Source organism: Camelina sativa, chromosome 8 (genome assembly GCF_030686135.1).
Source record: "Camelina sativa cultivar CO46 ecotype springtype chromosome 8, ASM3068613v1".
NCBI classification, from domain to species: Eukaryota; Viridiplantae; Streptophyta; class Magnoliopsida; order Brassicales; family Brassicaceae; genus Camelina; species Camelina sativa.
The window spans coordinates 21,671,466-21,682,708 of NC_141887.1; the positions used below are offsets into that span (position 1 = coordinate 21,671,466).

An 11,243-nucleotide genomic window follows, 5' to 3' on the forward strand; every position below is an offset into this window, starting at 1 on the left:
TCATACTAGATGAATCAACTAACAGATGATTTTTTAAGTTCAGTCAAAGTTTAAACCGGACTAACACCGGATCATACGGATACATTTTAGGCAACGGCAACAAAAAAGTGTGACCACAATTTGGCAAACACATTTTAGGCAAAACGGCAGCTAAAAGTGTGACCACCATTTGGCAAGAACCGAACATCTTATCTACTTGTTTCATAAAAAGCAAACGGTACACGGTGCGTAGTTATCCAAAAAACCGAACCGGAGAAACACATTACACATTAAAGCCACGTCTAAGCTATATATATAGTCAAGCGACACATGCTAGCTCATGCAGTAAAAAAGCTGGACGCCACGTGTCACTTTCAGTCTCATCTGTTCACAGAGATCTTTGGAGTAAAAAGAAGTCTAGAAATAGAAGTAACCTTCTTCTAAACTCGTATATATAGTTATCTAACCCAACACGCAACAAAAAGAGAAAGAAAAGAAAAGAAAAAATAACCCTAAATTACCGGAAGGAAAAAAAAGCTAAACCGAAAGCGAAAGCTTGAAATCTTCTTTTTCGTGGTTTCAAAGTTAACAAGTTTTTGATTACCAACACGCAAGAATAGCGAGAGATCTTGATTAATAGAGCTGTCTCTGTATTTATAATTGTTAGATTCTTCAATCTTGTGGTTCTGAAAATTTTGAATACTTGAAAACAAGCAGAGATGTGTAGTTTGGCGACAAATCTTTTACTACCATCGACGATGAAACCAGTTTTTCCACAGAGACAGAGCAGTACTAGCTCACTCCGTGTTACCACTAGAAGATCCAAGATGAATAACAGATCTATTGTTCCTGTAAGAATCTCAAACACTCTGTTTTCAAAGTTCGTATTTTGTTAATATTTTCATTATATGTTAAATTTAGATACGTTTCTATGTAAATCTATTACTAATTCTGTACTATTTTAGACCATATTGATAACTCTGTTTTCAGGGTTTATCTCTTTTCGTTACGTCTTGTTCGAATCTAAAATTTAATGAAGTGATGAATTGGTAATTTACCATATTTTGAATGGATAAGGTCGCAAGATTATTTGGACCGGCGATTTTTGAAGCCTCCAAATTGAAAGTATTATTCTTAGGAGTTGATGAGAAGAAGCATCCAGCTAAGCTCCCAAGGACTTACACTCTAACTCACAGTGACATAACCGCTAAATTAACTTTAGCTATATCTCAATCCATCAACAATTCTCAGGTAATCATAAATTCTCCCCTTGTTTGCAAGGTATATAGGGTTTTTAGAGTTCAGCAATCTAGGAGATTAATGGAAATTTTTGGGTTTTGTGGGTTCACTAGTTGCAAGGATGGGCAAATAGGTTGTTCCGGGACGAAGTTGTGGCCGAGTGGAAGAAAGTGAAAGGTAAAATGTCGCTTCACGTTCATTGCCATATTAGCGGAGGCCACTTCCTCTTGAATCTCATCGCGAAGCTTCGGTACTACATCTTTTGTCAAGAATTACCGGTGGTAAGTTTGCGCAATCTTTATGGTAATAGTTTAGTGGTTAATGTCATGTATAAGTTTTGCCACTATGAAATTTTGAATAGCCAGAGTAAGATTCATATTCTATATGGTCTTTCACAACGTGGTCTAGTAATAATAGTGACCTATATGCTATGTAACAACGTGGTCAATTAATAATAGTGACCTATATGGTATGTAACAACGTGGTCTATTAATAATAGTGAGCTATTGCTTTATAGGTATTGAAAGCTTTTGTCCACGGAGATGGGAACTTGCTAACAAGCTACCCCGAGCTACAAGAATCTCCTGTTTGGGTTTATTTTCATTCTAACATCCCGGAGTACAACAAGGTCGAATGTTGGGGCCCGCTTTGGGAGGCGACGTCACAGAACCAGCATGACGGAAATAGAACCCGTAAAAAGAGTGAAACTCTACCGGAGCTACCTTGTCCTGATGAGTGCAAATGTTGCTTTCCGAGTGTTAGCACGATCCCGTGGTCTCATCGTCATTATCAACATAGCAAATCTGTAGCGGATGAGAATCTCGCGGATGGCATGTTGGGAAATTTTGGACCTAACGCTGAGAACTCAAAATGATAGATGGCATAGCAATGTGTATTTTGTTTTTATTTGGTGGTTAGGAAAAGTGGGGACATGACAGTTTGTTTTTTCGGTGTAATTAAATTGGGAATATATAAACAATTGTGTTCTTAGTCTTGGTATCATAAGTTAGATACTTATTTTGAGGTGAATAGTTGTATTAGACCCACCCGCGATACATGTGTTTAAATTGTATGGTTATGAATAGTAGCATTTTGTATCAAGTCACGAGAAGACACCCTCTCATTTTATGGACAATTTTCATTATCTGTATTGCCTCTACAATTCTGAGAGAGAGAAAAGATGTGTAGCCTTATGACAAACTTGTTTCTCCCAGCAAATTTGAAACAAGATTTTTCGGACAAAGAGAGAAGCAGCTCAATCCCTTCAACCACTAGAAGTACCAAGACGAAGAAGCAATCTATGTTTCCTGTAAGAAGTTCATTCTTCTCTCTGAGAAATGTGTTCAAATCTGTTTCTAGAAAACTAAGTGAACATATCTACTTGTTGTATCTATATTAAATGCTAATGCTATTTTACTTTGCATCTGGCTTTTTTTCTTTTTTCTTTTTGTTTCTTTTGGTATGGTGAAGGTTGCAAGATTGTTCGGACAGGCGGTTTTCGAAGCTTCTAAACTGAATGTCGTGTTCTTAGGAGTTGATGAGAAGAAGCATCCCTCAAAGCTCCCAAGAACTTACACTCTCACTCACAGTGACATCAGCTCGAACTTAACTTTGGCTATCTCTCAATCTATCAATAATTCTCAGGTAACTATATATCCACCGTTGTACATATGTATACACATTACAATTAAAGTTAAGTGTTTGAAGGTTAGAGTTTTGCGTCTGATGTATTTTTCTTTTCCCCTGGTTGTGCCAGTTGCAAGGATGGACAAACAAATTGTACCGGGACGAAGTGGTTGCCGAGTGGAGGAAGGTGAAAAGTAAAATGTCTCTTCACGTTCATTGTCACATTAGCGGCGATCATTTTCTTTTGGACCTCACTGCAAAACTTCGTTACTTCATATTTTGCAAGGAATTACCAATGGTAAATTTTTTTAACCGAACTATAGTCTACGCGATTATCGACTTCTTACCAATGGTTCGATTTATGTTAGGTGTTAAACGCTTTTGTCTATGGAGATGAAAACATGTTAAACAATTACCCTGAGCTGCATGAAGCTTGTGTTTGGGTTTATTTCCATTCAAACATCCCCGAGTTCAACAAAGTCGAATGTTGGGGTCCGCTATGTGAGGCTACCTCGCGCGGTGATTGTAAGACTGAGGCGTGTGAAGTCCTACCGGAACCTCCTTGTCTTGATGAGTGCAGCTGTTGCTTTCCGATGGACAGCACGATCTCGTGGTCTTCTCACTCTCATGGCAGCCAAGGTCATGAAGAGGATGAAGATGTAGCTACGGCCGGAGAGAATCTTGTGACTGAGTACACGTATAATCGTAGTAAAAGAGAATAGCAATACAACATATACAAAAAAAAAATACAACATATACGTATCCTTCGATATTGGAGTAAATAATAACAAGGCGCGACTCAAACTGTTTACGTCGTGTGCAAGATATCCATTAATGTATATTTTATGTTTTCCGATCTTTGTGCTATAATATACTCTACATATACATGTGTTTAATCCGTGTGTTGATCATTTATGAAGAGTACAATTGTGAATTTAACGTCGTAGAAATATTAACATTTCGTATATCATTTATGAAGAATGTAAACATAAAATATCTATTGATTATTGTGGATAGAAGGAGTTTTCGAAACTTTATTGCACATTATTATGTTAGGAGTAAACAAAAAAAGTACCTGAATTGATTTACATAAATTACATATATCATAATTGGAGGCATCGATACATGCAAAAACGTGAGGGTAACATTATGTGGTGAGGCCAAGGCTAGTATTTTTTTTATTTTTTTGTCTCACTAACCGATCGATCACGACGTACGTATGGTTTATAAGGGCTATATTAATCCAACCCTTGATAGATTATCGGCTTGAGAGATAGATGTGGAGCCAGTATGTCTTCTATGTGGCTCTCATTCTACAAGCCGAAATCATCGGTTCTTCGAATGCCAAATTCTGTCAAATATCCCTCACTCTTGGGACCAAATTCTTCTCTGGCTACGTACAGCTAAGTCGCCTATGATCAATTAGCTTTCCCTCTATCAAGTTTGGCAAGAAAGGAATTTATGAGTTGTGGAAAGAGCGTAACCTTCGGTATCATCACGGTTTGTCTCTGCCTCATGTTACCATTACTAGGAAAATCATGCTGGTGATGGAAAACAAAGCAAGTGCTCTCAAGAATTTGGGATCCAGGGCTATATTAATCTATATATATACCCAAAAAAACTTTAAAAATTTAAGAATTCACCTATGGTTATTGTAAATTTTATCTCTCATCAACTAAGTTGGACAAAAATGTTCTTTTACACATATAACAAATTCTTTAGCAATATAATAAAATAAATGCTGGATTAACATGTTCCAATTATATGTTAGATTAACATGACAACAAAATATGTATATCAACAAGTTTATAAATCTATCGTGTTAAATCATATTGTATTGCAATAAGTTTATATTTTATGTGATAAATTCGTATGTATATAGAAAACGCATTCTATGGTGCGACAGTCCGTCTATTTGAATGTGTAATTTGTACATGCTTCCAATATGTACGAAGTCAATTTATATAGTCAAAAACTAAACTTACTCTCTCCGTTTCCACAGTTTCTTCCTAATTAATCCATTATTATAGATTTTCACATATATTATGAAAAAACACTAAAAGTTAATTTACAAATGTATTATTTTTAATTTGCCATGTGCAATTTTATATAATTCTAAATCAATAGTATTCAATTATTTTTCTTGAAGTTATATAATTCATCAATAAATATTGTATAGAGAAAAGAAAACGATCTTTTTAAAACATATCTGTTTTCTTAAAAATGGATTAAAAAAAAACCAAAAAGAGTATAAGACTTTCCAGGTAAAAGCAGGTGAAGTAAATTTCATTTTTTGTATTATCTATAATAAACAAAATTATTATTGGGCGAATTTGTCAGATAGCCTAAACAAAAAAAAAAGTAATAAGAAAATAGCTCAATAATAAACAAAATTAATTGAGTAACCATTGGCTGAGGTAAAAAGACAAGAGAGGGGTAAGGTGTGGGGGGGGGGGGGGGGCACGCGAAGATAGCAAATAGTGTAGGTGCAGAAGATTTTTTTATTAATTAATTAATTTGGGTAAATAGATTACACTCCTCTACATTTTATTTTAATATACCTTTTCAACAAAATTAATTAAAGTTTTGAAATTTATCATAAAAAGTTATATTTTTTTCTGCATTCGACATAACTTGAATTTTTAAAATCGGATATTGAAAATTTTACATGATGAATAGTGTTTATAATAAGAACATATTATACTAGGACTTTATATATATATATATATAATCTATAATATTTTAACTCAAATCATATATACAAATGTGGTATAAATAAAATTTGAATGTAAAAATATAACTTAAATCAAACTAAACTTACAATGAAGAAAAATGTTATATCCTAAGGATACAATATAGGCTCAAGCAACCGTGTCAAACGCTAACCGTAAGGAAATAAAACATAGACAACTCAAATGACCATATTAAACGCATAAAAAAAAATTGTTATACCTTAAGGGATATAACATAGATAACCCAAACAAGCTTGTTAAATACTAACCGTAAGAGGTAAAACATAGATAACTCAATGAAATTGTTTATGTATTTGTAAGTATAATTGAATCTATGTAAGTACGCAATGTTAATAATTGGAACTTGAAAAATATAAATTTTAAATGGAATAGAGTGTTGTTGTGTTCTATATATGTCAAAGTGGTATAAATAAATTTTGAATGTGAAAAAAATGTATATTTTAAATGAAATGTTAAAGAAAAAATATATAATAAATAAAATTTGAAACTGTATAGAAAAAAATAAAATGGTATAGAACATAGATACAACTCAAATCACGAAATAAACTCACAACAAAAAAAATATTATAGCCTAAAAGATACAATATAAACAACCCATGCAACCGTATTAAATGCTAACCATAAAAGATAAAATATAGACAACTCAAACGACTGAATTAAACTCACATAAAAAAAATGTTATATCCTAAGAGATACAACATATGCAACCCACATAGATAGCTCAAACCGAATTAAACTCACATAAAAAAAATACTATATCCTAAGAGACACAAAATAGGTAACCCAAACAACTGTGTTAAACATTAAACGTATATGCCCTACATATTAACCGAGTTGAATGCTGACAATCAAACAATACAATATATTAATTTTTTATGAATTTCTAATTATAGTTTGAATTAATGTATGTATGGAATGTAAATAATTTGAAACTTGAGAAATATACTTTTAAAAATGGAATAAAGTGTTGTTGTGTTCTATATATTACAAATATTTTTGATTTTTTGGTTAGTATATAAATTATATTTTCCCGTCTAAATATCTTTAAATAATAGTACACATAAAAAAATCTATAGTTTTAACTGAGTTTGTGAAATTAAAATAGTTTATTCAAAGATAATTTATTGCAAAATATGAAAAAGTGAAAAAAAAAAAAAAAAAAAAAATGAGAGCAAATGAGAGATGTCAGAAATACGTAGAAAGAAGAATGCATACCTAGAGCTAGAATTGTCATTAATCAATTTATATTATATTAAAGTATATGAGTTTTTTTTTTAATGGCTAGACAGTGAATTATAATTTTTTTGTTGGTCATTTCCGCCAATTTCCCATTATTTAACTAAAAACACTTTGGATTTTTTATTTGAAACTTGGAAGCAATAAGCATAGATCGACATCACGCACTTTGGATTTTCTATGTATTGGAAGCAATAAGGAAGGGTTGATCAACATCATAATTCTAATAAATCAAAATGGTTTTGGTCTTGCAGGTTCAATACTATTTGTTACTAGGACCACACCTTAACGTGGAAATAATTGAACATAGACTAGTAACAGAGCTTTGTCCCAAAAAAAAAAAAATAGTAAGAGAGAAAATAGACAAAACCAATCATCAATATTAGTTGGTGGTCCTTATAACATTGGTGGTCCTTATAACATTTAACTCTGGGTAAGGAGAAATCTACATCTTACATTCTCATTGCTGTAGATAAAAGATTAGAAAAAAAAAATTCATATATACAGAAAAAAAAGAATTCAATCTATACATGGGGAAAAAAACCTAAAGAAAACCCAGATCACACACAAAAAAAAGCTCTCATCGTTAATATGACATTTTAGTTGCTTCAACTAATTTTTGAATATTCATAAGAAAAGACTTCACAAAATCTCTGGGAGGTTTGGTTAGGAGGACTAACAGCCAAAATCTCTGTGAATTAGCTTCTTCTTTTATCACCGGAGGAGATTAGAATTAAAAAATAATAATAATCATGTCAACATTTCACCGGATTGTTGTTCTACCAAAAGATGATGCCCCGATTTCGCTTTCCCTGTTCTGAGAATGGAAACAGAGTGTATGTTACTTAAATGATCTTTTTCACAATTTTAAGAATCGGACATATATATACGCGGGGTGTTCTTTACCTGAGATTTCGGGGAAGGGAAGACATTCCAGAATCTAAGGGTTTCATCTCCTGCTCCTGTCACAATCGTCTGCCACAAATACAAGAAGAGTGTTTTGATGCAGAAGACAGACAACAGAATAATGAGTACACAAAAGTATAAGATTGTTCAATGAGGAGAAATAAAAAGACTAACCTGTCCATCGGGTGAGGCTGCAAGGTACAGAACGCGGAACGTGTGACCAGTGAGAGTTGCCAACTGTAAGAGTAACAGTTTCAATCATTAAAATCCCAAAAATTCAGCAATGAAGAAAAAGAAACCAAGATGAAGAAGAAAGAAATTCTTACTTTAGACATGGTTGGATATTTCCAAACGACGATTTGGTTCTGGGAATATCCGTGTGTGCTCACAAGCTCATTCACGTTCTTAGACCACATCAGATTACACACCTGCGTGTATTAAGACGATTATTTAGATATAAAACTGCGATGTGAAATGTTGGTCGTTTATTCAAAGCCAGCATAACTGGGCTTACCTGACTGTTGGTGTCTACGCAACTTAAATGAGTGTTTGTCGCTGTGTTCCAGAAACGAATACATCTATCAGCAGTGCCGCCACCGGAAGCAAGAAGCCCGTGAACATGTGGTGACCAGGCAATGGCTTTCACTGCTGCGGCATGTTCACAGTATTTCAAAACCGGTTGTGTTGAATGTTGGTTCCATACAAAAAGCTGCAAAGATCCTAGAATCATCATTACCTGTGCTTGAAAAATTATGTTTGTTTCGTACACAAAATGAAGATATACCTTATTGTCATTTCCGCCTGATGCTAACTCGCGATTGTCAAAAGACCATTTGAGTCCACATACTTCGGATTTGTGACCTTTTAGCTTACTGACATGATCTTCTTGAGACCTTATGTCCCTCTGAAGTATACTCTTGTCTCTACTACCAGAAGACAGAAGTGATGAACTCCATGCCAAGGCTCCAACTCTTAGACGGTGACCTTCCATTGTTCTTATGCTCTTGCATCGTACCGCATCCCAGATCTAGTAACAGAAAACAGTAAGGGTAAGTTCTCCACAGAAAGATCATGACTCCTTCCTCATATCTAAAGACAAATATCCATCTTAACCATCTAGGATCAAGATAATGCAGCCAATATGATTCGATGAACTAAACAACATTTAGAGAAGCAACATCCTCAAGGACTAATACCATTGTCTAATTCAACCTAGTCTCCGAAATAGATCCATTCAAGAATCAATAAGTCAAAAGGTAATATCTATAGAGGCGTGTATAGACTTAAATAATCAAATGTGTCTTGATTATATCTAACCTGCACTGTTCCGCTACTAGTTCCAATCGCCAAATGTGTTCCACGTAGTGACCAACCCACAGAGCAAACACTGTCATCGACCCCAAGATCGCATAACTTAGTTACCTGCATATAGTAGAAAGAGATTGACACCACAGAAGACAAGAATGAAGCAGAAGTTACAAATTAGAAAGAAAAAGAAAAGGAAAAAAAAAACTCACCTTGCTACTACAAGCATTCCACAAGTACACGCAGTTCCCTAATCCTACTGCAAGAACATTATGTGCGGACCAATCTACGAGATTCAAGTAAAAATCATCTTGTAGAGCCGGCGCATCCAATACCTAACAACAACAAGAAGCCTCAACTCTCATCAACAGGGCAAATGAAACAAAAAGGACAGACATTGGTAATCAAACTGAATAAAGAGTAGACACTACGTTTCCCTAAACAAACAATCCAGTCCCCACTATCCAACAACTTCACAAAGATCTCAAGAGTCTCATAATACACAATTTCAGACAAAAAGATGAAATGTGGCAAACACAATCAAGAAACACAAGTCTCAAAAACCTGAAATCCACAAAACAATACAAAACTCCATCCAAGAAAGCACAATCTAAAAACCCTAAATTCAACCCACAAACCCTAAAAACCCTAAGAAACCCCCAAAGACCAAAAAAAGAAGAAGCAAACACTCACCTTATAAGGAGACCTAGGAATCTTCCTCGGCGACTTAACAGGACTAGGGCTAACACCAGGAGCCTCATCAGAACCAAAAGGCGAATACAAATCTAAAGACCTCTGCGTCTCCGTCTTAAACCTAAAAATATTCCGCGACGGAGAAAACCCATTAACAACATCGCTTTTATCCGGCGTCACCGGACCAAAAAGCGCCGTTTTCAAAAGACTCGCGTATGAACCAGCCCCGTCTTCTTTCCCATCCTTCTGCTTCGGCGAAGAAGATGCGAGATCGAAAAGAGCGAAATTGGAACCAGATCTACTGGGGATAAACCTATCTGAGTAAATAGGCTTCGAAGGAGAGTGGTAATGGTTTGAATCGATTAAACGGTTGATTCGAGACTCGAGTGAGACCGTCGGTCGATTCATCGACGGTGGAAGATTCAGCTGAGAATCTATCTTCTTCTCCGGTGTTGATTCATCTTCTTCCATGGCTGATTTGAATCTCTTACTGTTTCTTTCCTCCAGATTTGCGATTTTGGGTTGAGAAAAAACAAAAAAATGAAACCTTTCTATTTTTTTTTTTTCTTCACTAAAGCTTTTTTTTTTTCCTTTCCCGGGAAAATTGTTGAGGGAAACAGAAAACGTCAAGTGAAATGGTGCGAAAATAAGGGGCAGATCAGGTGTGGTAGGGTTTATCGTAGTTTTAGACTATCATCTCTGTCCGTTATCTTATTGGACATTTTAGTTGGGCTTTAATCTCGTTTCAATAAGCTTTGGCCCAATAATTACGTGGGATTTTTTTTTTTTTTTTTTTTTCACTGAATTACGCAGGGTTTTAATATTTTCTGGGAATCAACCAAATACATTTTTTCTTTCTTTTTGTTAATGGCTTAATTAACTAATTAATAACTTAGTTTTTTATATTTGTTAGAAATTCTTTTTTTTAAATATTGGAACTTAATGATAATAATGAAATGCAGAATAATAAACTACTAAGAACAAAGACTAAATACAAACAAACAAAGATAAACAATACAAAGATTAAACTAAACAAAAATAAGAACTAGATAAGTGCAATGAAATGAAACTACAGAGATGCAAAACATAAACAGAATGTAAAATAACCTAGATGGTGCTCGATCAAGCACTCGACCGTTTGCTTGGTCGAGTGGCTAGGTCGAGTGGCTAGGTCGAGTGACTTACTACGAAGAACAGAAGCAATTTTAACAACTAAAACAAATCAGAATCCAAAGAAACAGAACAATAAGCAATGAAACAGATAGTCAATAAACAAAGTAGGACCTAGAGATGGATTCATTGGCTTGTATCAAGCTATGACTACCTAAACTGATCAACAAACCTCAATCAACAATGAGTTAATCCCTAGACAATGACTTCATAAACTTGCTAATCCACTCTCATGGTAATAACAATCAAGTTTAGTAACATCCTAACCCAACTCTCATTGGTGAAACCATACTAAATAGGCATTAAGATCCAGATTCATTATTTGTCAAAAACCAC

General features: G+C 34.5%; 3 protein-coding genes across 4 annotated transcripts; 2 read left to right on the plus strand and 1 right to left on the minus strand.

Moving 5' to 3' along the window:
• Positions 1-223: 223 nt before the first annotated feature.
• On the plus strand, positions 224-2,208 carry LOC104707485 (magnesium dechelatase SGR2, chloroplastic). Its single transcript, XM_010423844.2, has 4 exons — positions 224-830; positions 1,057-1,230; positions 1,332-1,499; positions 1,736-2,208. Exons 1-4 carry the CDS (start codon positions 699-701, stop codon positions 2,090-2,092), a joined length of 831 nt encoding a protein of 276 aa, XP_010422146.2. The 5' UTR covers positions 224-698; the 3' UTR covers positions 2,093-2,208.
• Positions 2,171-3,881, plus strand: LOC104707486 (magnesium dechelatase SGR1, chloroplastic). Of its 2 annotated transcripts, XM_010423845.3 has the most exons (4): positions 2,171-2,527; positions 2,689-2,862; positions 2,975-3,142; positions 3,213-3,881. In XM_010423845.3, exons 1-4 carry the CDS (start codon positions 2,399-2,401, stop codon positions 3,564-3,566), a joined length of 825 nt encoding a protein of 274 aa, XP_010422147.1. In that variant the 5' UTR covers positions 2,171-2,398; the 3' UTR covers positions 3,567-3,881. The 2 variants fall into 2 exon arrangements, with proteins under 2 accessions (XP_010422147.1, XP_087317824.1); XM_087461698.1 differs by lacking the exon at positions 2,171-2,527 and having other exon boundaries at positions 2,680-2,862; positions 3,213-3,876.
• Positions 3,882-7,313: 3,432 nt separating this feature from the next.
• On the minus strand, positions 7,314-10,386 carry LOC104707488 (protein FIZZY-RELATED 1). Its single transcript, XM_010423846.3, has 9 exons — positions 9,738-10,386; positions 9,257-9,379; positions 9,057-9,161; positions 8,524-8,766; positions 8,254-8,448; positions 8,066-8,167; positions 7,914-7,976; positions 7,740-7,808; positions 7,314-7,650 (listed from the first exon to the last, which is right to left on the minus strand). The coding sequence occupies exons 1-9, from the start codon at positions 10,206-10,208 to the stop codon at positions 7,597-7,599; spliced, it is 1,425 nt and encodes a 474-aa protein (XP_010422148.2). The 5' UTR covers positions 10,209-10,386; the 3' UTR covers positions 7,314-7,596.
• Between the last annotated feature and the right edge of the window lie 857 nt (positions 10,387-11,243).